This window comes from Lolium rigidum, chromosome 4 (genome assembly GCF_022539505.1).
Source record: "Lolium rigidum isolate FL_2022 chromosome 4, APGP_CSIRO_Lrig_0.1, whole genome shotgun sequence".
Lineage (NCBI taxonomy): Eukaryota > Viridiplantae > Streptophyta > Magnoliopsida > Poales > Poaceae > Lolium > Lolium rigidum.
In genome coordinates, this window is record NC_061511.1 from 79,183,979 (window position 1) to 79,209,461 (window position 25,483).

At 40.7% G+C, this 25,483-nt stretch overlaps 3 protein-coding genes across 5 annotated transcripts; 2 read left to right on the top strand and 1 right to left on the bottom strand.

The window, feature by feature from the left end:
- The first annotated feature begins 261 nt into the window (after positions 1-261).
- Positions 262-12,286, top strand: LOC124648980. Of its 2 annotated transcripts, XM_047188663.1 has the most exons (22): positions 262-1,209; positions 1,669-1,784; positions 2,723-2,931; positions 4,164-4,283; positions 4,383-4,511; positions 4,599-4,724; positions 5,212-5,267; positions 5,401-5,500; positions 5,614-5,731; positions 6,497-6,706; positions 6,807-7,119; positions 7,549-7,642; positions 7,964-8,072; positions 8,493-8,764; positions 8,854-8,981; positions 9,167-9,401; positions 9,790-9,978; positions 10,060-10,346; positions 10,433-10,613; positions 10,722-10,964; positions 11,595-11,677; positions 11,775-12,286. In XM_047188663.1, the coding sequence occupies exons 1-22, from the start codon at positions 347-349 to the stop codon at positions 11,917-11,919; spliced, it is 4,326 nt and encodes a 1,441-aa protein (XP_047044619.1). In that variant the 5' UTR covers positions 262-346; the 3' UTR covers positions 11,920-12,286. The 2 variants fall into 2 exon arrangements, 1 of the variants encoding a protein (XP_047044619.1); XR_006986495.1 differs by lacking the exon at positions 11,775-12,286 and having other exon boundaries at positions 10,828-10,964.
- A 1,023-nt stretch (positions 12,287-13,309) lies between these two features.
- LOC124648982 (protein CHUP1, chloroplastic-like) lies at positions 13,310-17,155 on the top strand. Its single transcript, XM_047188665.1, has 4 exons — positions 13,310-14,208; positions 14,402-14,472; positions 15,106-15,891; positions 16,118-17,155. The coding sequence occupies exons 1-4, from the start codon at positions 13,971-13,973 to the stop codon at positions 16,952-16,954; spliced, it is 1,932 nt and encodes a 643-aa protein (XP_047044621.1). The 5' UTR covers positions 13,310-13,970; the 3' UTR covers positions 16,955-17,155.
- A 408-nt stretch (positions 17,156-17,563) lies between these two features.
- On the bottom strand, positions 17,564-19,710 carry LOC124648983 (pseudo histidine-containing phosphotransfer protein 2). Of its 2 annotated transcripts, none has more exons than XM_047188667.1 (6): positions 19,601-19,710; positions 18,612-18,742; positions 18,404-18,472; positions 18,112-18,183; positions 17,944-18,007; positions 17,564-17,853 (listed from the first exon to the last, which is right to left on the bottom strand). In XM_047188667.1, the coding sequence occupies exons 1-6, from the start codon at positions 19,658-19,660 to the stop codon at positions 17,803-17,805; spliced, it is 447 nt and encodes a 148-aa protein (XP_047044623.1). In that variant the 5' UTR covers positions 19,661-19,710; the 3' UTR covers positions 17,564-17,802. The 2 variants fall into 2 exon arrangements, with proteins under 2 accessions (XP_047044623.1, XP_047044622.1); XM_047188666.1 differs by having other exon boundaries at positions 17,944-18,016.
- Positions 19,711-25,483: the final 5,773 nt, after the last annotated feature.

The window sequence follows — 25,483 nt, forward strand, 5'->3', positions numbered from 1 at the left end:
CAAAATGCTCTACTCCCTCATTTCCGAATTAGACATCAGATTTATCTAGATTCGCAAATGTGAGACAAGTTACTCGGAGCAGTAAAAAGTAAAAACGCCTGATCCCTTTTGGCTGTGTCTCTGCCCCATGGCCCCACCTACTTAACCCAAATCTCTAATCCGTCGGCCCAACTCCTCACTCTCCCACCCCATACCCATTCGGTAACGGAAGAGTGGAAAGCAAACAAACTATCACCAAACAAACCCCACCTCGCCTCGCCGTCTCCGGCGATCGCCGCCGCCGCCGCCGCCGCGCTGCCTTTAACACCAGCCTTGCCCTTTCCCCATTTAGGACTCCCGTACTCTCATGCTTCCCACCCCATGGCCAACCACATTTCCCTCCCCCTCCGCCTGCCGCATCCACCATCTCCTCCTCCTCGCCCTCATCGCCGCCGCATCGGGGAACCCTAGCCCCCCCGGGGTTCACGATCGGGGGGACCAGGACGCGGACGCCTACTCGGTCCTCATGTTCCACGACTACACGCCGCCGCCGCCCCCAGCGCTGCCGCCGCCGCCGGCCGCGCCGGCGGCGACCTGCGCCGGCGACCTAGGCGGCGTGGGCGACCTCGACACCCGCTGCGTGGTCCCCGCTTCCGTGCGCCTCGGAGGCGGCGGCATCTTCATCAGCGGGAATGGCAGCCTCCAGCTCCTCGACGGCGTCGCCGTCACATGCCAGATGCCAGGGTGCGTCGTCTCCGCCAATCTGTCACGCGACATCCGTTTCGGCCGTGGAGCCCGCATCGTGGCCGGGTGGGTGTCTCTCGCGGCCACCAACATCACTCTCGGCGACGACGCCGTCATCGACACCACTGCGCTTGCCGGCACCCCGCCGGATAAGACCAGCGGCGAACCCACCGGGACGTATGGGGATGGTGGTGGGCACGGTGGCCGTGGTGCCAGCTGCTATGTCAAGGAGGGGCAAGCTCAAGAGGACTCGTGGGGCGGCGATATATACGCGTGGGCTGAGCTTAAGACCCCGCATAGCTATGGGAGCAAAGGGGGGTCTACTAGCGTTGAGGAGGACTATGGTGGCGGCGGTGGCGGAGTAGTGTGGTTGTTTGCAGAGGAGGAGATCGTTATGAATGGAACAGTTCTTGCCGATGGCGGAGATGGTGGCACCAATGGAGGGGGCGGCTCTGGGGGAAGCATCTATCTTAAGGCTGCAATCATGTGAGTATTTTTGCAATCTATCTTAAGGCTGTGCAACCATGTGAGTTGTTTTGCAACTTCATACATAGTGTGCATATCAGTCTGGTTTTAGAGCAATTCAGAAGCATGATTAAGAAAGTACTTCTGTTGAATGAAAGGTTGACAACATAAGTCACTGGTACGTATCCAATAATGAAGTGCATATGCAATGCGATTTCATCATCTCTACTTTATCGACAGTTTCCTTTTTATCCGCTTGGAATGTGAAGAGGGGGTGATTTGGAGCATTTTAGATTTAATGGAATAACAGTATATGGTCCTGCTATCATGCTCTTCTATAAGTACAGGGCCCATTTAATCTACATTTCACAAATCTCATTTCTTAAACAGTATTAATTAATTAATTCAGTCTTACTCACATATGTTGGTTATGTGCCACTGGTATTTCAGTTGACCGTCTCTAATACTTTGTTGGAACAGGCAAGGAGGTGGCAAAATAAGTGCCTGTGGAGGCAATGGTTTGTCGGGGGGAGGTGGAGGACGTGTGTCTATTGATGTTTTCAGTAGGCATGATGACACTCATTTTTTTGTTCATGGTAATTCACTACGGGCTTCCTTTTTTTTCCGGTAATTTCATTGGTGTTGTACCTGCTGGGATACATGGGGTTATTTTTCTTCATAATCTGCCATATTCAGGCCATCTGTGTTTTCATGGTAGAGCTGAATTTAGGTTTCTGGCCTTTAAAGATTGTTCAGACTAAAATTCAACCGAGGTGCAAAGTGATGTTGATTGTAAAATAGATGCTACTTTGTTACAGGTTTGGAAAACCATTGCATAGGATTCAGTTTATTGTAATATTGAACTATTTTGGAACCTCTTACATTATTCAATAATGCAAACAACTAAGTATATTACTTTAAACTAGCCTCTGAAAGAAAAATTTACTTGGTTGCAAAGTTTTCCCAGGTTTCCGTCACCCTGAGTTCAGTGAACATAATTGCTTTCTGACCAAATATAGGTCACATACTTAGGGTTTAAACATCTGGAATCTTACTGATCAGAACCACAAGTTTCTGCCGGTAACCTGGTAGGGAGTGATGTTGGCGTTTTGGAAGAGTGGTAGCTTCAGTTACTGATATTGTTTAGCGAACCCTTCGAGAGATTCTCATTTCTTTCACAAAGGCAGATTGTGAAGTGAACAAACATGATCTGTTCTAGGTTAGGTAGCAAACTTCATCGTGCTGGTCCAGAGTTTCTATCTTTTAGTTTGACAAAGTATTTTATGTTGGAATCTGTAGCTGAAATTTGATAGAAACCAAAGTAGCTGGTTAAATTTTCCAAATGATGAGTTCGTATTCACTTTTATCAATTCGTTCCTACCTTTTCTTAATATTCCAAGGTTATCATTCATTTTGAGAGGACTAGCTATCCATATTTGTATTAACTGTATGGTTAGTAGGTAGAAATGACCCAGTCTGTACAAGCTTATTCAAATATTTTAATGTTGGTGTTTCAATATTGTTACATTTACAGGTGGGAGGAGTTCAGGATGTTCGGAAAATGCAGGTGCAGCTGGAACACTATATGAAGAAGTACCTAAGAGTATTACTGTTAGCAATAATAACATGAGCACACAAACGGATACAGTTTTTTTAGACCCGCCAGACGAGCCACTCTGGACAAATGTTTTTATCAAGAATCATGCAAAAGTTTCTCTGCCCCTGCGCTGGAGTCGTCTTCAGGTCTGAGGCTTAAAACATTATCTTTTCTTTTTGAGCGAGAGCTTAAAACATTATCTTCATTGACAGTTTATTGAAATGATCTTGCCAATACCACAATATTTGTTTCTGTGACTTTTGTTGAGAGTAGTGACAAGGCACACGCAAAGCACGTTCGACTAACATAAATTAAACATGGAAAAAAGTTCACATGACATAAGTATAGTTTCTTATCTTGAATATTAGGTAGTGGAAGAAGACTAGAAAACATGGACCTACAAGAACAAGAAATTTCTGAGCTGTTTGAAAATCACTGACAATGCGCTTCACTCGAAAGTAAGAACGTTGCACATGCGCATCTAAAATTTCAAGCACGAAAATCACCAATTTCCATGCATGCAAATTAACAATAGGGAGTAGTTAAAAGGCGATGCCTATAATTAGGAGGTAATAAGTATATTATTGATCAGAGGGGACTATTTTTTATCCACAACCATTGATGAAGACTAATGAAAATGAATTAAAGATTTAGAAGGCTCAGACAAAAAATTATGACATCCTAACTCTTGCCTTTATATTGGTATGTATGAACTCGCACAACAACCATAAACTATTTTGTTTAACAGAGAGTCCTGTTTCCTGTCAGATAAGTGGACCACCATTACACTGGCTCATTTCTCTTAAGTAGTCGCAACTCCCTGCTATTAAGCTCGCTGCCTAAAATGTAATAGAATATAACTCTTATTTGCACTGATATGAAAAGGTTATGCAGGACCCCAAAAGCGTAGGCATATGAAAAATGCAGGAATAAAATAGGAATGCATGTGCAAAATAGAGGATTGATAACGCATGAATTTTGTGAACTTGCTTGGTTCACATGAATAGGAAAAACAAAGGAATCCTAATAAACACAGTCACATCAATGTCCAACCGCATGAACAAGTACTATTGTGTTATTAGTATGCCACTAGCGACCTAAGTCTCGTACTTGTGCGTACGAAGTCTAAAAAGAGGTCCAAATGGATTGTAAAATTCCTGTGTTTTCCCTTTGAAACAGAATCAAAAGAAATTGTCCTGCGCTTATCCTTTGCTCCATTCCTTACCAAACGGATGAACAATGTCACCAAAGGAAAATCACTTTTCCTATGAACCAAAGAGTCCTTTTAGTGGAGTCATGTTTTCTCTCTCTAAAGTCTATTCTGTTCTATCCATTCAAGATGTTCTGAGAACCTTTTTATTTCCTTTCTTATTTTCAGGCTCAAGGACAAATTAGTCTTATATCTCGGTCCACTCTAACTTTTGGCCTGACACATTATCCGTATTCAGAATTTGAACTGCTGGCTGAGGAACTTCTTATGAGTGATTCCACAGTACAGGTATTTATCTCCTGTTGGTTTTCTGCTGGCTACCATATTTTTGGACATTTTAACCATTTACTTGGTGCATTTGCACTGCACTGTTGTTAATATTTTCAGGTCTTTGGTGCTCTGCGAATGTCTGTAAAGATGCTCCTTATGTGGAACTCTAGGATGGTTATTGATGGTGGCAGAGATTCAGGAGTTGCAACTTCTTTAGTGGAAGGTAGCAATTTGATAGTTTTGAGGGTATGTTATTGGCCTACCATCGTAAGGTGTACACCCCTTTAACCCGCCATTACCTTCTGTATGATAGTTTGTTCACATGCTTGTCAGGAATCATCAGTGATACAGTCTAATGCTAATCTTGGAATTCATGGTCAAGGCATTCTAAATCTATCTGGAAGTGGAGACATGATTGAGGCACAACGTCTTATTTTATCACTGTTCTACAACATAGTGGTACATCAAGTTCTTTCAGTTGTCTGTCTATTTGTCTAAAGTTTTCGCTATCTGATTGCGCTTGGCACAAATTTATGGGCTTAAGTTGTATCTAGAGGTCTAATAGTGTTTATTGTCCTTCATGTCATTATAATTTGGTGCATTGTAAAGTTTGTTGTTTGGGAGCTTGATCACCAGTTTGCGTGTTCTATCCAATAGTATTATTCATTTCTCTTGGAACTGAAGAATCAGGATACTGAATATGATTGTTGGAACTTACTTCATGTGATGGATTATGTTACTTTCTGTAATCAAACTGAACATATTTTCCCGATTTTTTAAAACTATGAGTACACCATTTGAAGTACTCCTTTTCTTTTCTCTGCCTTGAATGGTGTACGTTGGTATAACCCGTTCAATTTCATGCTTCAGTTTGGCATCTAGATGCTTCTGATCTTTTGTTGTCATTCAAAGAGCGGAATATGCTAATGGATACTACTATTTTTAGGTTGGACCTGGAGCTGTTCTACGCGGCCCACTTACAAATACGAGCAGTGATAATGCGTAAATACTACCGCCTTTAGTTTTTGTGTTAAATATTTCTGTCTTTAGTGTTCGTCTTGAATACTTCTGTTATGCTATTTTCCTTAGTCATGGAGAGGTTCAAATGTTTAATGCGCTTTTGTGGATACTCTAGGGCCCCAAAGCTGAATTGTGAAAATGAGAGTTGTCCTACAGAAATTTTTCATCCTCCTGAGGATTGCAATCTGAATTCTTCATTGTCCTTTACTCTACAGGTGCACTCTTAAATTTCTAAACATTCCACATGCAGTGTGGGTTCACACATTTCTTGTTTTCTAAATTACTTTAAATGTAATATATGTAATCCGTAGCGGAATATTTTATGCAGATATGCCGTGTTGAAGATATTGATGTTTCTGGCCTTGTGCAAGGAACTGTCATTAATTTCAATAGAGCGAGAAATGTCACCGTGCAGCAACGTGGGAGCATTAGTGCAACGGGATTAGGTACCAATTCACTGTTTCTTGTTTTGCCATTTAGTGTTCGTTGTCATTGTGGTGGCTTTTGAAAACTATTTGTTCTACCTTTGGATGCAACAGTTAGCTGAAACCATCTTTTTGGGATCCATAACAGAAAAAACATATTGTAATTGGTAAAGAATCCCATAACTAACCAGATTTATGTAGAGCAACATAGCACAACATTGCAACAGTAAATTTACCCTTAAGTCTAACTCTGCAGATAGCTTAACATCTTTTGTGATTTGTATGTTGTGTCACACCATGTGTTTGCTCTAAGTTGTAATTGCTTGGTTGGAAATATCAGATGCAGATCTGATTGGCAATTCATTTATCTTGTAACATGATATCGTTGAATTGCCGTGAAAGTGTGCATCCTGTATGTTATATTGCATTATATTTTCTTGTATTTGTTGAAGGACATGATCACTATGTTTCTTTTTTGATTGTTAATTTCTTTCTTTTGTGTTCTAGGAATCTTAAGGACATGGTGCTGTTATGATCATTATCTTGCATATTTTCCATGCAGTTGTAGCTGCAAAACCTTTTTGCCAAACCTTGCTGCAACTGCGTGAGATGGCTTTTAAAGCCTTTTCACAACAAACATACCTATTGAAGTTTTGAATTATGTATTGCTTCAGTATGTCTAATTTTTTATGCATAATATAGTAGTTAGAGGCTCTTTTGATGTCCTTTTTTTTGTCACACTTCTGCCAACTTATGTATTATTTTACATATTTTTTATGATGGCAGGTTGCCGAGGTGGAATTGGACGAGGAGGAATGTTAAGCAGTGGCCTTAGTGGCGGGGGTGGGCATGGTGGTAAAGGGGGAGATGGTTTTTACAGTGGCAGTCATGCAGGAGGTGGAGCTGCATATGGTAGTGCTGATTTACCTTGTGAACTTGGCAGTGGAAGTGGTAATGTCAGTACGACATCTTCAACGGCTGGTGGTGGTATAATAGGTAACAGTTATGGGGTGCATGAACAACTACCATCCTTTATTTGGTCATTTTTGTTCTTAACAGCACTGACCTTTGGTGCTTTTTCATTTCCACATTTCAGTGATGGGGTCTTTGGAGCAATCTCTGCCTATTCTCTCTGTATCTGGTTCAGTGGAGGCAAATGGTGGTAGTTTCACTGGCATGGCAACTAATGCTTCAAATGGAGGACCTGGTGGTGGTTCTGGGGGCACAATTCTTCTATTTGTGAGGACTTTATCCCTAGAGAAGAACTCTGTACTTTCTAGTGTTGGTGGGGTTGGAAGCAATTGTAGCGGTGGAGGTGGAGGTGGTCGCATTCACTTCCACTGGTCCGACATTCCCACTGGAGATGACTATGTTCCTTTTGCAACTGTTAAGGGATCAATACTTGCAAGGTGTGTCCTGAAATCTGATGCTTTCTCTGTTTGGCTTTGCCCTTTTGTTCTATCTGCTAGCTGTTCAGTAAGTAGCAGGTTGTTTTACACTGGCATTGCATCTGTATTGTTACTTATTTGTTCAGTTTGTGATGGTGCTCCAGAATAATATATATAGTTTTACAGTTCCTTAATTTGACTCTGGAGTCGTTTAAAGGATTTTTTATCGCCTTATAAAACAAGTTTTTTGTGTACCTTGTGTATTTTTAAACTTACTACTGGTGTTACACTTTTTTCTTCTTCTTTTGTTTGTGTTCCCTTTAGCTTGTCAGGGTTCAATGATTTTCTAGTCTGTACTGTCATCTTTTTGTAGCTGTTGAACAACTGAAGATGTCTTAGATGCACAGAACATTCTCAAACCTGTACACTGACTCTGTGTTGTTATGACAGAGGAGGAGTTGTTGAAGGCCAAGGTTTTCCTGGTGAGAATGGCACTGTTACAGGAAAAGATTGTCCGGCAGGTCTTTATGGTACATTTTGCAAGGTAAGCATATGAACGTGGAACATGTCAAGTGCACTCCTTTGTGCCGTAATTTCTTGAGCTGTGAACGGTTCATTGCTCTTTGTAGATTTTTTGGCCTGCTATGGATTTGTGAGGCACATAATGCCTTTTCTGTTAGAACAAGTCGCTGCATTGCTACACCGAGAATTTTGTTGCTTACCGTGTTTCTGTGTTTACATCAGATAAACATACCATTGTAACATAGAAGTGTGCTAGAGTCATACCTTGTATTTGTTTGCGCAATTAGCAGTAACTGGCTTTACTACTTAACATTGTTGCAATGATTTCTGTGGCGAAATGCAGGAGTGTCCTTCAGGAACATACAAGAACATTACTGGGTCTTCTAAGTCCTTGTGTTCTCCATGCCCTACAAATGAGCTCCCTCATCGGGCTGTATACATTAATATCCGAGGTAGTTCTTGCTGTATTTATTTCTCTGTGAGAAATATGTATCTGAAAAGTGCAGATCGAGCAAATTCAATAGCCTGAACATCCTACATGTGGTGTTTTATATATAAATAACCTTGTGGGATTTATTCTATGTGCTGTTGTTCATGAATTCCTATGTCTACTGGTCTTGTTTGCTAAAGAGCCTATGGGGGTTAGATGCAGCCACCTTTATTCTGATAGCCCCTGAGCGATTTTGCTTTTAGCTCATTGCGTTATGTTTTAAAATACAACCTAGACTGGATTACAAGTTTTTCTCTGTATTCTTTTGGCTCGCCAGCGAGTTTCTCTCTATATATTTTCTAGTTTCAGAATTTTTGTGCTCACCATGTAATAATTTTGTTAGTTTACTTCAACATTCTAATCCTGGGTAACCTTTTGACAGGAGGTGTTGCTGAAACCCCATGCCCGTACAAATGTGTGTCAGATAGATATCGAATGCCTCACTGCTTTACTGCTCTCGAAGAGCTGATATACACTTTTGGTGGACCTTGGTTGTTTGGCCTGCTTCTCTCAGGCCTTCTAGTTTTATTAGCTCTTGTTTTGAGTATTGCTCGAATGAAGTTTGTTGGCACTGATGAGTTTCCTGGACCAGCACCAACTCAACATGGCTCCCAAATTGATCACTCTTTTCCTTTCCTTGAATCACTGAATGAGGTAGTGGAATACATTGTTGTCCTGGCTCAGTACATTAAGCTGTGGTGTATCATTCTGGGTGTTGATTGAAATTTCTGCTAATGTGACAGGTATTGGAAACCAACAGGGCCGAAGAATCTCACTGCCATGTGCACAGGATGTTTTTCATGGGTCCAAACACCTTCAGTGAACCTTGGCATCTTCCGCACACTCCGCCGGAGCAGATTACAGAGATTGTGTAATGCCCATGCTCAAATTACATTTGTGCAAATTTTCCTTCAATCTTTTTGGGTAGTATTGTTATTTTTTTCCCAGCTGTTATTTGTTTGCTTCTTTGCCTCAAATATATCTAGCCTTTGGTTGTTTTGTGGAAACATAAAATTGAATATTGACTCTTTTTATGCGCTGTTCTTCAATTATCAGATATGAGGATGCATTTAATAAGTTTGTCGATGAGATCAATGCTCTGGCAGCTTATCAGTGGTGGGAAGGATCAATTTGTAGTATCCTGTGTATACTTTCCTACCCCTTGGCATGGTCCTGGCAACAGTGGCGCAGAAGGAAAAAGTTACAAAGACTACGTGAGTTTGTTCGATCTGAATATGATCATTCATGCTTACGGTCCTGCCGTTCACGTGCACTTTATGAAGGGCTGAAGGTATGTGTTTTCCAATACCAAATGTTTAATATGAGCTTGTACTTTTGTCAAGTACTTGAGTATGCTTGGAGTTATGCTGTTTGGTATCACTTTCTTAGAGGAAACCAATGCCTTCTAAGGGTCGTCTGCATGCTGTAAGCTTCTTATTCCATCTTTCAAGTGTGTACAAGCATAGTAACTAGATGCATCCAGGGTAACTAGAAAGGTTTTAGGTACATATTAAAAGTTGAAGCCATTGATTTGCAAGTGTGGCAATGACGCAATGTTTGACTGCATTATCTGCAACTATAAGAGTACAAGTGCGTAGGCTGCACTTACAATTACCAAAGTTTATATAAATGACAGCGTTATATTGGGCTGAGGATGGTCTCTGCTTTCCAATTTATAGGTGGCAGCTACTCCAGATTTAATGCTAGGTTATTTGGATTTTTTCCTTGGTGGTGATGAGAAGAGGCCCGATCTCCCTGCTAGTCTTCATCAAAGGTTTCCATTGTCCTTGATTTTTGGCGGTGATGGAAGCTATATGGCTCCATTTTCACTTCACAGTGATAGTGTGGTCACAAGTCTTATTAGCCAGGTTGATCTGAAACATTTCATGCTGTGCTGAATCCCTGTACTTAATGTCTTATTCATTTAAGCTGATAAATATCAATTATAGGCTGTACAATCATCAATATGGCACCGTCTAGTTGCTGGAATGAACGCCCAATTGCGTTTGGTTCGCCGTGGAAATTTGAAAGCAACATTTCTTCCTGTGCTCAAATGGCTTGACACTCATGCAAATCCTGCCTTGAACACATACCGTGTACGTGTTGACCTTGCATGGTTTCAAGTTACTGCATTAGGGTACTGTCAATATGGTCTTGTTATTCATTCTCTGGGGGTAGAAGCAGTGGTTTCTGAACTTCAAGGTGGCTCTGGAGTAAAATTTGATCAACCTTCACAGTGAGTTATTTGTACTAGCTCTAAGAATTCTCCAATCTCCTCTCTTATCACAATTTATCTCTAACGAAACCTAGTATGTCGAACAGAAACCACAATGTAAATGCCGACTCTCAACTAGGCCACTCGAGGAGCAATGATGCTTATATGTGTAAAGGAATAACCGGCGGGGTTCTCTACAGTGACAACTTAATGGTGCTTAAAGACAGGAGTGATTTGTTTTATCCTCTGTCTCTTCTCTTGCACAATACTAAACCAGTTGGACATCAGGTGACTTGTTTTTCACAGCGGTCTAACATCATTTTCAATCCATAGTGTGCGTGTGAGGGTTTACAGTATCTTGCACTCATCATGGTTCTCTTGCTTTCTTAACTGCAGGATCTTGTTGGTTTGGTCATTTCAATATTGCTTCTTGCAGATTTTAGCTTAGTATTACTAACGTCTCTCCAGCTATATTCTTACTCCATGGTTGATCTGTTGTTAGTCTTGTTTGTTCTTCCTCTTGGGATACTGGCACCATTTCCTGCTGGGATAAATGCTCTCTTTAGTCATGGCCCACGTCGCTCAGCAGGCCTTTCTCGGGTGTATGCGTTGTGGAACATTACATCCCTGGTTAATGTTGTAAGTGCTCTACTTTATATGTATTTCGCCATTTATTTTGAATGTTCTAAATCTTGTGGAATATATAAACATTATCACTGCTTTCTGCATGAATTTCACATTGCTTTATCGAGTTCGATATCATCATAGAGTTTTTGCACATGCACATATCTGTTAGAGATGTATATACATATATTAGATGTGTAGTGTTACCGTTGTATTAGGTGTTACACTCCGCGTATATATAGCAGCCTGTGGTCTCATAACACAAGTTGCGTATTTCCTCACAATATTCACACACTTCCACAAGCATATAACATTGCTTGTAGCCTATTTATCGAATAACTAGGCAATGGTGTTCGTAGTGGTTTGTCTGGATGGCATGTGGGGATCAGATTTCGTGCCATTTGAATATTTGCTCATGACAACAGTAGCTATATTGTCTATCTCTGCGTTCGTTGTATCCTTTATAAGCAAGAACGCATGATCGCCTCACGACTATATACTGTCATTATCATGTTTTACTGCCTGCTGAATAATAGCAAGTTCAGCTATACCATCATTAATTCATAATCATATTTTTATACTACCTGCTATTCTAATACAAGGTTCAGTACTTGAGTCTTTGTAACCTATCTGCTCTTGGCTCAGGTCGTGGCCTTTCTATGTGGATTTATGCATTATAAGTCGTCAACGAAAAAACACCCAAGCATGCAGCCTTGGAGTTTGGGCGGGTAAACATCTTTTGCTGTCTCTGCAAAGAAGAGTTACTGAATGCCATGGGTCTGCCATATCTTTTACCTAACAAACTCCGACTTGAAATGTTTTCAGGGATGAAACTAGCTGGTGGTTATTCCCAGTTGGGCTTGTGTTGTGTAAATGCATCCAAGCAAGGCTTGTCGATTGGCACGTCTCGATTCTAGAGATCCAGGATCGCGCGGTATACAGCAAGGACCCAGCTATATTCTGGCAGTGATGCAATTTGGATCGCTGGATTGCTCATGGGAGCTCTTCTGCAACTTGAGTTTTTGGGAGTTGATAAAAGGAAGGCTAGAAAGTTTAGTCCGTTCTTTGTCGACCCGAAAGAGAGCAAGCAACTAGAATGCATGGTTATAGTCCACCGTTAATCAATCTTGTGCAGTCATAAATTTTCCCCCTTGTAGATAAAAGAAGGTTTAACTGATCCATTCGTTGTAGGATTTAGACATCATATAGGCTTACAAATTTACATGAGCTAATAACCGGTAGATAGAGGTAGCGGGAATTTTTTAGCTCTTAATTTATTCTCAGTCTCCTGCCTTGATATTGAGGTGGGTAAGGGCAAAGCATCAAGTATGAAACCACCTCTGTGTTGATGAACACAAAAAGCTACCCGTTTCATAATTCTTATTGTGACTGTAGTTCAAATTTGAACTAAAACCATGACAAGAATTATGGAAGGAGTAGCATTTGTTTAGTTTAGCATCTAGCTAGATGGGCCACGGTGGGTGGTTCGTGGCCTCTGTGTGTTTCACATTGGTAGTGTTATTATGCAGATTTAATATGTTGGGAGGAGCATCCGAGCAAGGGGCTTCCCTGAGATGTACTCCCTCCGTTCTTTTTTAATTGACTCGGATTTAGTACAACTTTGTACTAAATTTGAGTCAATTAAAAGGGACCGGAGGGAGTAGCTTTCGCGCGAACTCCGTCTTCAAGCATTACCTTCCAGAATCTGAAAAAAAAAGAGAGTATAGTATCACCTTCCATCGTCTAATATGCATGATTCATATCATCATCAAGGTTTTTAAATAGCTGATCGTGCCTGCCGCAGGATTTCCATCGTCTAATACTAACTAGTGGTTCTACAACAACCTTTGGCCGTGTTAAATTAGTTGAGAGAAAAACCGGACAGTTTACTTATCGGGCTGCATATGATTAGTCAAAACATGTTGCTTAGAATATGCTACAGTAGCCAATTCTGAAACCACGCCTCAAACAAAAAAATAAATCTGAAACCGATAAGCAACCGCTCGCTCAGACAAACAGAATTCGCGTCGTTGGCAGCTCGTTCTTATTCTTAGAGACTTTGGAAGTCAGAAAATGGCGCCATTGTAATACTAACACGGGGTCGTGTTCATCATGTGAACGTAATAGTCAACCTCTCCAGCAAGCAGAGCAGGCCTCGTTGGCGGCACGACACGAGCTTCGCGTGGCGTGACGGAACCACGGACGATCCGCCAAAAGCCCACGACGCTCCACGTTTCAGCCACCAATCAATTGAATCCCACCCAGCCATCCTTCCCTCCTGCCAACGGCGCCCCTCCTCCGTGCTGCTCTCCCAATTAGTGCAAGAGCAAAGCTGAGATTGATGCGTGAAACAAATCTTGCCACAGAAACATCAGTGTACACTGCCCAGCCAAGAATTATACTTGGCCAATTCGTAAACAGCCAGTTCCGATCTGTCGAAATCAGCGAGTAAAGGAAGGAAGAGGTTAGCCGAATAAAGAAAGAAAGGCGCGACAGGTAGCGGATTCCGGCGTCTGGAATTTGTCCTGCCTTGGGAGGAACAAGAAGAGGCCAAACCAGTAAAGGCCGACCCAGCTTGAGAGAGAAGGGAGGAAGTTGGAGGCTGCTAATTTTGTTTGCTTCTTCTTGCTCACTTGTCTCGCTTTCTTGGCGGTTTTTTGTTGGCCGCGAGCTAAAGCCGGAGCTTGCCACCCCCAATTTTAGCTCTTCTTCTTTGGCCAAGGGTCGATTGTCAGGCTGGGTTGGCTGATTTTACCCCTCCTGGTCTGCTTGCTTGATTCAGGCCATGGGGAAATAGCTGGCAAAAGCTGCAGCTCGTGTTTCTTGGTGCCATTTCAGCCCTCCCAGGAACAGATTCCTGGCCGCAATCTTGGGGGTGTACAACCCGAAACTTTGGAACTGTAATCACCCCGGAAAAAAGATCCTATTTTTGCCTCGCCAAAATTAGATTCTCCACCACCCTGTTGGCGATCCTAGGATAGTTGCGCTGCTGATTGGGCTCCCCTTGTGCCTGCCGTTTGCATGCGGGAGGGTTCAGATGTTCCTGGCAAGGTAGGCCAAGGCAAGAGGGAGATGTCCAAGGCAGGAGATTGTAGCGGCAGCGGCGGCGGCCGGAGGAGCGGGGACGCCAGGGACCTGCCTCTTCTGTTCCTCAGGGTGGGCGCTGCCATCACGCTCTCCATCGCGGGGCTCTTCTTGTCGCGGCTGCGGTCGCAGCGCCGGCCTCGGCCCCGGCACCTCCTGCCCCCTCCTCCCTCAGGTACCAAACCACGAGCAGATACATATCTTGCTTGCTAAGATTATGTCGTGTGCCCCGCAAAGATTTGAGCTCTTTCGAGCATTCAACAGGAGCTCTGCTTATTCATAAAATGTAAATAGGAAAATATAGAGCAGAGTTTTAAAAAATCGATGCAAGATTGACTTTGTGCTCATGGTTTCTTATGTGTTTGTAGAGCCAGATGATGCCCGTGGTATGAAGGGCGGCGGAGGAGGGCTCAAGGAGGAGCTAAGGATCCTCAAGAATGTAAGAATCTGGTCGCGCATGAACATGATTGATGCAAATTCATACTCGTAATGTTGCAACCATACCCGAGAAGGATGAGCTAATATGCCAACGGAGAATTTACAAATGAAAAATGGAAGACCATACTTCTAGTTCTTAGGCGTTTGAGCTTTGACTGGTGGTTTTTCAACCTTTTTTTTAAGGAATATAACCGTTTTAGAGCTAGGAATTTCTAAATCGTTGCTAAAATGTTGTAATGGTAGGCAAGTCAAAATATGGACTCAGTTGGAAGATGGTAAAGACATACAGCAGTGATGATCTCAGAATTAAGCTACACATCCTAATATCCTATGCCACTTCCCTTAATGTATTGCATCTTTTTTGTATTAAATTTGCCTAGATGTGTTACATCTAATTTGCCTTGATGTGATGCTTTAAGTTGCATTTAAAGGATGACATTTTGAATCTTTTGCGATTTCTTGAGAAAAAAAAAGTATTACTGGTAGTAGTTCATCTTCCACTGCTGTCCTGACAGAATAGAACTTTACATTTAGTTATTGCTCACATTCCATACCATTCTTCAATCAATTGAAGGAAATTGGAAGATACACGTATTCATATGTAAACTTTCATTTATGTTCATGGTTTCTGCAGGAAGACACCAAGGCAAAAATCATCAGTGGGAACTCTGTCCACACAACCACTACCACTACAACAACCACCACCACTGCCTCGGTGTCACTTCCCCCGAAATGCAGAAACATTGATGACGATGATGATGAAGGATTTCTCCTTCCAGAATTCAGTGAAATGGTTATGGAAGAATTTGGCCGGGAGGCAAGCAGTGTCGCAACCTCGCCTGCACCGAGAATAAGGGAAGATGCATCGAACGATCATGAAATTTATAAGCTCAGAGATCTGGTGAGATCACTGCAAGAAAGGGAAAAGACCCTGGAGATGCAGCTTTTGGAGTTCTATGGTTTGCAGGAGCAAGATGCTGCAGTTAGGGAGCTTGAGAACCAATTGAAGATTAACAATGTTGAGTCAAAGCTCTACACCTTGAAGATTGACTCTTTGCAATCTGAAAATCAGAGGCTGCAGGCACAGTTGTCGGAAAGCTCAAAGTTAACCTCTGAGCTTGAGACGACAAAATCAAAGTGCAAGCTGTTGAAGAAGAAGTTGAGGCTGGATGCGGAACAAGCAAAGGAGAAAATCACTTCCCTTCAGAAAATAGTCAATTCTCTTCAGTCTAAAGAGATTACCGAGGGAGGAGTTGATGCTGAGGTTGAGAAGAAACTAAAGAGGCTAGAGGATTTGGAAAATGAGGCAAGAGAGCTTAGAGCTGCGAATTCAAGGCTGCAGCAGGAGAACTCACATCTTATTAGGCGACTGGAGCTCACACGCCTACCCCCTGTACCCAAGTCCCACCATAGCATGGAGGTAAATCTTTAATGTCTTTTTGGCTGCACTGTACTAAAAATAAATCATAAAATGGAGAGGCCTTCTTAAATGTGGAAATGCTGTTCTTGATTTTTTTTGCAAAATAGAAGAAGCCCCATAATTCTATTCACAGGTTGATTGCTCCGATATGTGCTTATTTGAAGTGCATTGTGTTATTGGTCATATGTTTCTTTGCCAGAACCTAAACAAGCAAAAATGGTTGCAGGTAAAAGCATCAGAAGAAGCTGTTGGGTTGAAGCAAGAAAACGAGAAGTTGTCAAAAGAGGTTGAACAACTGCAGGCTGGTAGGTTTGCAGATGTTGAGGAGCTGGTATACCTAAAATGGATCAATGCTTGCCTACGGCACGAGCTGAAGAACAAGGATTCTGCCGGGACACACACTAGTGCACGGGATCTGAGCAACACCCTAAGCCCTAAATCTGAAGAGACAGCCAAGCAACTGATAATGGAGTATGCCAACGTCGGTGCAGACGAGAGGAGTCTAAGCTCTATTGAATTTGGTTCAGAGTACGCTTCTTCAAGGGCATCGTCAAGCGGTGAACCTGATGACGCATCGGTCGACATGCATGCGAACCCAAAGAAGAAAGAGAAGAAAAAGTTCTTCGCTAAGCTACGAAAATTGGTACTGGGAAAAGATAAAAATAAGAATAACTTCCCTACTTTGGAGAGGAGAGTATCTATTTCAAGTTGTTCCTTCGATGACTTCACTGGAAGAGAGTCGCATGATAGCTATTCTTCCTTTATGACGGAAGGAGCTGTATCTGCCAATCAGCAACATGAAGATCGCAGCACTATTAGGCATTCATACAGCAGCCATAAATATAGCCATCCTAGTACAGAAGCAGGAGATGGAAGAAACCAGCATCATGGGGTAAAGAAGAATTCGACTTTCGGATCCGAGAGATTCAGTGAACATGGTTCTCAATTTGATAGTGGTGAGGTCATGATACCAGAAGATAGCGAGATCCACAAATTCGCCGAGGCACTGGTTACATCGAGGACCGGTTCTATGTCATCCAGAAGGACGGCATCATTTAGTTAACTGAGATAAAAAAAAAATAGCTTAGGAGTTAGGAGTCATGTGCTGCCCATCAGTCTGGTTGTATATTTTTGCCAGATCCTGATGGTGAAGTTATAGGAGATGTTACTCGAATGAAGATTCCAAGACTTCATTCTGTATTAAGACTTCACTCTGTATTAAGTGTACAATCTTGTATAATAGAGTATGTACAATGAACCTTTAGGGCGTGTCCAGACGCTGGAGTTGGGCTGACGGAGCTGGATCTAAGGATTTTGGGAAGCTGGAGGCTTCCCAAACACGCCCTTAATCTCAATCTTTGCCGCTGGCTTCTGCAGGTAAATCTCAAACATACATCAGTTGTTTCCCAGTAAAAATCAGAGTTATTTTTTAGATCAAGAATCTAAGTACAACATCATCTTCATAGGCAAAAGGTAGCACATCATTTCTCAAGTAAAAAATGAACTTTAATGTCTTGGAAAAAAATGATAACTGTAATTAAAAAAGAGAAGAATTTCCTCAAATGCAAGAACAAATTAGCCAACCCTATATTACTGTCGTACTGCAGATTTGCAGTAGCAGGCTGCAACGATTTGTAGTAATGAACAAACATAATGAGAAGAGCCTTCAGCATGCAAAAACTTACAATAGTATCACTATACTTGGGGCATAACTACTCGAGTTATATTACATCGTGTCATTCCCAATAACAAGGCAAAGGGAGTGTATGAGCAAACTTCACACGGCAAAAACTAAAATACACCACCCATGAACACCTAAAGGACTCAGGTTAACACCGGCAAAATTTATACTCCAAGGGGAGATAGAAGATTCATTATTTCCCTTGGAACTGCATCCCATATGCTATTCTTCTACTTCCTCGAATTCACAGCATGTTCACGGGGGGCGACTTGCCTCAGTAACTGTATCATCATTGCCATGAAGTAAATACTAGATAAGTAACATGTTGTTTAGCCAAGAGAATTTTTTGAAGACAAAGGTGTCTGATTTACCTGAAAATATGACTCCAGCTTCTGCTTCAAAGTGGCATGCTCCCTCTTCATTCTCTGCAATGACCTGCGGCATCTAAAGCACAAACACAGACACGCTACAGCGGGTGAGGTGAGCAAATAGTCTGACGATGGGATTACAGAGATGGACAGAGTAAGAGGAATGCATACCCTTCCAGATTCTTATCGTTGCAGTGTGCCTTAAACACCGAGCATTCGTTCTTCATCCTGACTGCACCAATGCTGAGCCAAACAAAGGTAACTTGAGTGACTTGGAACACAAAAGCTAAGGCTGTCGGTGAGAATATTTCTGTTCTACAAATAATAACGTTGCTCTCACATCACTAAGCACTCTTAAAGCGTATATATTGAATGGGTTATCAGAGGATTCTGTGGTGATGAGACCCGCAATAAGATTATTTTCACACTGGGTGTTTTCAGAGCATATTCACAGGTCCTTTACCTGGATCCGCTACCTTTGAGCTGGTGCACCAAAGAATCTAACCGGTGGAAATCCTGAGGGTACTTTCCACTGCATCAAAAGAGACTTGAAAGTGAATGCAGTACTAAATATGATTCCATTTTAAGTAGATATAAGATGTCTTGAAATCATATTATAGGCTGTTCTCCAAAGAAATCAGTCATGGCATGATTTCTGACATACTACTTACATTGTATGCTCTATGTTTGTCAACAATCTCGGTGAATCTTTCAGGAACAAAGCCACAACTTCCTCAACAAAATTGGGGCTCGATTCATCCTGCAGTTCTTCCAGCTGATTAAACTGTTCATCAAGGTAACCCTGCAGGAATGGGCCCAAGTATGTTAAAAGGGAAAACGAAGAATCCTGAAACATAATAAATAATAGTGTGGTCCACTGCAAGAAAAGATACTATCGAATAGGTGGGAAAATCAAGATAATTAGTGAAATATCAAACAAAGTCAGTCCCAGAAAGTGGTTATAGGCTTCAACTTAGCTAAGTATAATGAGCACCTTAATATATGTCAAGATCAAGCTAAATCAGTTTCAAGAAGTGGTTTTAGGTGTCAACCTGGCTTAGGTATAAAGAGCACCCCAATATTTTCCTAGAAGATACTAATGTATCATCGAAATGATCCTACACTATGATTATTCTGTAAAGTTTTAAAAACTACTTTTTAATATATTCTCGAAGGAATAGGACGAAGCAAATAAAGGAAGTGGTTTACTATTCTGATGGTGTATTACATCCTTTCTTAAAGTTCATTGTCATGATGCATTCAGCATGCGCTTGGGATGTGGAAAAAAGAGTTCCAAGTTGGCATTACCCCCATTAGATCAGATTACAAACTAATTGAGTTATGCAGTTGCAGTGAAGTTAAATTTTAAAACAGTATGAGTGAATGATCCATTGAGCCTCGGCACCACAGATTAGTGTACAACCTCCATGTATAAATAAAAATATACTAGATAATTTTTTTTTCAGAGCCTCAGTGGACCATGTCATGCGGAAACGTACAGAGGTCATCACTCTATCAGAAGACAAAGCATGAAGAGAGTAATTCTGCAACTAGTTATCCTGCCAATACTTGCAGCTCTATCGAAAAGTTCATAATAGGAGCAACACAGTAATTCATTATAAACCCAAATATAAAATAGACAAACGGTAAGCCAATAAACCTGATCAAAGAAACTTTTCTTCATGAAGGTAATTTGGCGACGCAAAGTTGAGTAGTCCATAATTGTTGCTTAGATATCAGTACAAGCAGGCAGAGAGAACTGAGATGGTTGCAATGAGACATGCAAGCTGGAGGAGGGCGTATATATAGAGGGAAACAGAATATTATTTATAGCATGCAAAATCTTTATTCTAATTGATAATTCCCTCCTGTTAGTAAAGCATAACAAAAAGACAAAGGACCTTTCTTTTTCATAAAATTGCTGAAATAAAAACCAAACTACGAATGCTGCAAGTTGATCTATGAGTTCTCTTTCATGTGGTTTACACCTTAGACAGCAAAAGAATTTTAGAATATGATGACGCTGCGCAACAGAAATGTGCGAAATTAAAGTGCCCTAGAACTTGTTCCCGACTAAGCAAACCTCAAAATGAGATAAATAAACATTTCTAGATAGAATTTGTTCCCAATTACATACATATATCCAGTTACACTGTCCTATACATAGAGATGAAAAAGCTATAGCCACCATTGAAATCAACGAAGTGTGTGCAAATAAATGTCAGCGAATAGGGACCCGCCAATCTCACTCTTACACGATTTGGCCATCAAAGTTTTTCTATTAGTGATTGATGACCATTTGACACAAGGAGAGCGGATTCACCAAATCTAAGAATTCTAACTTTACAAGGTATTTTCAACTAATAAGTTTCTGAAGAAATTTCAGTGTAATTTTTATAATTAAGCTTCAGTGACTACAAAGTGACATCAACCACTGAAATTCCCTGTGAGTAATAAACAGAAAGAAAAAATCCCTTAAATTTATTAAATAACAGATGGGAGTACTAAACTCTGGAACAATTTTCTAAAGATTGGTTCTTGGCAAACTAAACTAAAGCATTTGACTGGGTTCAAGATTGGAGCTGCTTACTACGTTACACAGATGAATTTCCAAGGAATAATAGATGTATCCTGGAAAATCAATTCCTAATACATGCTGAATTTTCTTCAAGCATAGAAATGTGTCATCATCAATGAGTGTAAAACTACAACACTCGAATGCCATGGATGATTGGATTGATTGGTACTGGAAGAACAGAAACAGGAACTTGACTACAAGAAAAGAGGGTGTGAATGAGACAATGATTGGAGAAGCTTTTAAAAAGAATTGTGAATGAAAGTGGCTGTTATAAAGACTTTAGACGACTTCAAAGTCACTTATCAAAAATATAGGAACAGCGTCATCACATGGATAGAAAGAAAGAAAGAAAGAAAGAAAGAAAAAGCATACCAATTAAAACAATGAATGTGTTTTCAAAAGTCTAGTAGATACATGTATACATATCTGGGGTTATCAACATTGATGTTAAATTAGTTAGAGCTCCACTCTTCCTATAATTAAATAAGTTTGACTGTGAAAAGAGGTACTAGCATTTCGGTTGCAAAAACGATTTAAGGTCATTAAGACTTGATAACTTAGGTATATTCATCGTCTGATGAACCAAAGGAGCTCAACTATCGGCTCATTTTCTCCACATCTAACATATCCTGAAACATTGCCCGGAAAGGCTAACAGCTAAGATTGGGTGTGAGGTATAACCAGCAAATGGACGAAATAGGCATCCTACGAAAAAGGAAGAAGAGAAACAGTGTCATCACCATGCTTTCACACTGAAACCAAATGGAAAACTGGAAGATAAAAAGGGAGATGCATGGTGGGCAGGAAATTCTCCCTTTATTCCACTTCATACAGAAAAGGAAGGTTAAACCTTTCCAGTAGCTACTACCATGGTTGCTCGGTTATAATTGTATATTTAATTTGTTTGTTTGGTCCCATCCACTACTTTCGATAAATGCTGAAAAGGAAGAGGAATAATGCATAATTGGAGCAGTGATAATGACCTCTTGGTATCTCCACAGGATAGTGATAAGAGAATCTTAACCTGGAACAGCATACTAAAACGACAGGTATTGGTTTAAATGGTTAGTGTCAGTAAAGTTCTTATCTTGGCGAATCATGACAACGAGATGCATAGCAAACACTAGCCGCAGAGAACAAATCTGATCACAGAGCAAGAGGTGGCAGAACCATCGCCTCACTACTCCGAAAGTTGCAAGAATCATTGCACTGTTTTTCTGCATGTGCACCTTGCAATGCATATTCCAAACAAACATATTACCAATTACATAAAATCTGAAGCAAGGAGAGATGAAATTTATAAGAAGCAGGACAGTAAGAAAAGCTTTATATGTAAAGCAAGATCTGGGGCAGGATCATATTTTATATTTGTATTATGCAGAATTGGATCCTGCACCAGAGAATTCACTTTTTTTTTCCCGAAATGGGGGAGCCCCAGCCTCTGCATCAAAGAGATGCATACGGCTTTTATTTATATTAGAATCAACAGGGATCTGTCAAGATCATACATCACAAAACCCGAAGCCACCACTCAACACCTAGAAACCCGACAATGGGTGAAGTAACATGCCGTCAGGGCCTCTGCCCTAAAAATAGAAACAAACGCCCCACCAACTAAAAACCGAGGGCATCCCTGAGTCACCCTATGGCGAAAACAGGAGCACACAACCGGCTTAGCAGACCCTTGGCGGGCACCTTTGCCCTTACCAGAGAATTCAGTTAAGAGTGACAACATAAAAATCAACCTAGGAGCTCTTACATAAAGATGAAAAAACTTCCACCATATCTGCTCACGCTCGTCGAAAGGCAGATGTGATATATGCCAAAATGAGCGGACTCTCAGGGATCCAGCTTAAATTGCGATTTCATTTTTGGATGAAACCATTTTTATATGCACTATTACCTGGCTAACTTTACTAGGTGGGTGTGATCACATAACCATATTGTCCTGGTGGACCCTCTTTTTTCACTAAGTGCTGCGGCAAATGTGACATATCTCTTCTACAGATAGGAGAATGTTAACAATTGAGAAAATCAAACCAGCTTGTTTCTCCTCATTCATATGGATAGTTGACTCGTTTTCTAAGAACACAATAAATTGTGCTGCTTGTGCAGGCAGGAAAATTTCACATTATTAGCAACTTTTCGACTTTTTATTTTTAGGACATATTTTAATATTTTCCACAATCCAGGTAAGACACTAACATGTATGAATTTTCAAGCTATTCAAGTTAATATAGGCATCTACCTGTCATAATCTAAATTATTGCCTGCTACACGGTATAGTAAGATACAAAGATAGGAGAATGTTAACAATTGAGAAAAGGTGACATATCTCTTCTACAGATAGGAGAATTTTAACAATTGAGAAAATCAAACCATCTTGTTTCTCCTCATTCATATGGATAGTTGACTCGTTTTCTAAGAACACAATAAATTGTGCTGGTTGTGCAGGCAGGAAATCTTGAGACTATTAGTAACTTTTCCACTTTTTGTTTTTTAGGACGTAGTTTCATATTTTCCATAATGCAGGTAGGATACTAACATGTATGAATTTTCGAGCTATTAAAGTTAATATAGGCATCTACCTGTCATAATCTAAATTATTGCCTGCTACACGGTATAGTAAGATACAAAGATGCATATGCACATGCACATGCACATGCTACAGGCGAAACATATTCTGAGACTATTTAAAGGTAAGAGATACTTTAATTGACATATATGCCTCTACTTCTCTTTAACAAAAGGCACAAACCAGGCACTCAATTAACTTAAAACTCCATGGAAACCATGCATTGAAGTTCTAATAGCTTCTCATATGAAAAAATGTCATATGTACAGGAGATGATGTTCAACAAACTAGTAAAAGTTCAGCATAAAACTGAACTGTATTTGAAAAATATGAAAAAGAGAAATAGGGCAATGAATAGCATGCATAAAGGCCTCGTTTCTGCAACATTGCTCACCCCATTGATGATACGGAAGCAACACAACAACTGTGTTTGAAGGCGCGCACCCATCAATCGACATCCTGGTCTCACGCATCAAAGAGGAGGCCAAGATTGGCTCAGAGCTGGCGCAACCGGCCTTAGGGTAATTTTTCCAACGGCAATGGATGTGCACTAATTGCTTATCTCTTGTAATATCTTCCTCCTAGGAGACATGTAACAAACCTTCTACGTTTTCAATGAAATGGAATGAAATGCAAAGGTCCTTTGCGTTTTCTCAAAAAAAAAGTGTTCATTCTGATTTTGTATCTACATATAGTCCAAATGCTACTGAGATCGGCCTTGAAAATTTAGAAGTTCATAGGACATTACATCCCCTAAATATGTTATTCTCTGGAGAGAAAAAAACTTAACATGGTTTCCACAGAAATCAATGTAAATGATGTTTGCACTACACTTGGAGGCTGACAAGCCGATATTGGAACTAGAATGTTGGCGACATAAGCACAGTGATGCTGAGGAAGAATGTACTCGTATTTTTCCAACATGGGGCAACATAAGCGAAGGTCTCCTGAATTTAGATTCATCATCCTTCCCTAGACAAGTGAATGGTTCTTCCAGAAACACCTTCTTGGCTTCGGCAAGATGTAAAGCTGGTAATTGGTTTAAATTTTTATGGTTCACCAAGAAAACTGTAAGCATAAGATGCTCCTCCGGACCTGATGATGGGATTATTTCCAGAAGAGAAAGGAATCATATAACAGATACAACTTTATACGATAAAAAATGCATTATAATCAGTAGGAAGAGCTTCCCATGTATAAAATCAGCAACAAAAGCATGAATACTGTACCATTTCAGGAACCATATCAGGCCAGCCAAACTGTCATTTCGATCTTGAGTTTTTGTGTCCCGTACAAAAGTGCTGAACATCGTTGACCACCTGCTGTCCTCTAAACAGTAAAGTTCTGAGGTACTAAGCTGAAGTATATCCCGATTGAATTATCAAGTTTTAGAATACAAAACATGAATTTGCTTCTCGTAATACGTGGTGTCATTTCTTATACTGGTTATGATATTTGAGCACTTATTTAAGTGGTTTCAATAGTTGTTTCACTGAGTTGGATTTTGGTACTCTTGTAATACACAATTTTGTTACTGAACTGTTAACAAACTTGTGTCTAAGTATTACGACCACTCAAATAGTTAAACCAAGAGTCCAAGATCAATGAAACAAGTAATAAAAGGTAACAAAAATCATTCTGGGAGCACTTGGCGCTGAATTTCTTTGCTATGTTGGGGACATATTTAAGGCTGGTCTAGGAAGTAACCATGTAAAGGTAAATCATAGTTTCCATGAGACCAACACAACCAGTGACGCAGTGATTTCGATTTTACATCACCTAGGTATATATTGGTGAAACACATGCTTCTATTTTGTAAGGCTGCTAATCTATATATTACTTCGGGTATATATCATCGATTACCTAGTCAAAAGGACCATGTTCCAGTCTACCATATCTGTCAAAAAACAATTATGGTCACTGCAATGAATATTGGTTTGTGAGGATAACGTTCCAATTCCTTTGTTTGAGACAAATTTGTTGGTTATGTCATTTCTTCTATAAGGTGATATTAAAAAAAAATCATACATACGTGAAGAAATTTTGAGACTCCAGCCTAGAAGAGTATATGCGACCTAACGCTTAAATATTCATACTCGTAAGTTATTCTGAATTTTCCACCTAGACTTTGTGGAGCGACGTAAATAAATATATAGACACGGAGTGCTAGCAGCGAATCTTTGGACAATCTTAGTAAAAGGAATCCAGGTCTGTCGTAATTACATACTGCAATCGCCCATCAAGAATATTTAATGCTACTTTACATGCTGTAAACCCAATATAAGCTCACCAAAGAACCATTATTGTTCTACTAGGTCAGGAGTACAGACCCCTTAGAGGCAGGGGTGGAATTAGTTGACTGCAACCCTAGCATGTGGAATGCATACCAA

Excerpts from the sequence above, each read along its gene's own strand:
- LOC124648980 (XM_047188663.1), top strand. The coding sequence starts at position 347 with ATGCTTCCCACCCCATGGCCAACCACATTTCCCTCCCCCTCCGCCTGC. Across the intron at positions 2,932-4,163 it reads TGCGCTGGAGTCGTCTTCAG|GCTCAAGGACAAATTAGTCT; the intron begins GTCTGAGGCTTA and ends TCTTATTTTCAG. Across the intron at positions 4,284-4,382 it reads TGAGTGATTCCACAGTACAG|GTCTTTGGTGCTCTGCGAAT; the intron begins GTATTTATCTCC and ends TAATATTTTCAG.
- LOC124648982 (XM_047188665.1), top strand. The coding sequence starts at position 13,971 with ATGCGGGAGGGTTCAGATGTTCCTGGCAAGGTAGGCCAAGGCAAGAGG. Across the intron at positions 14,473-15,105 it reads AGCTAAGGATCCTCAAGAAT|GAAGACACCAAGGCAAAAAT; the intron begins GTAAGAATCTGG and ends TGGTTTCTGCAG. Across the intron at positions 15,892-16,117 it reads AGTCCCACCATAGCATGGAG|GTAAAAGCATCAGAAGAAGC; the intron begins GTAAATCTTTAA and ends AAATGGTTGCAG.
- LOC124648983 (XM_047188666.1), bottom strand. The coding sequence starts at position 19,660 with ATGGACTACTCAACTTTGCGTCGCCAAATTACCTTCATGAAGAAAAGT. Across the intron at positions 18,473-18,611 it reads ACAAACATAGAGCATACAAT|TGGAAAGTACCCTCAGGATT; the intron begins GTAAGTAGTATG and ends CTTTTGATGCAG. Across the intron at positions 17,854-17,943 it reads AGCTGGAGTCATATTTTCAG|TTACTGAGGCAAGTCGCCCC; the intron begins GTAAATCAGACA and ends ATGATGATACAG.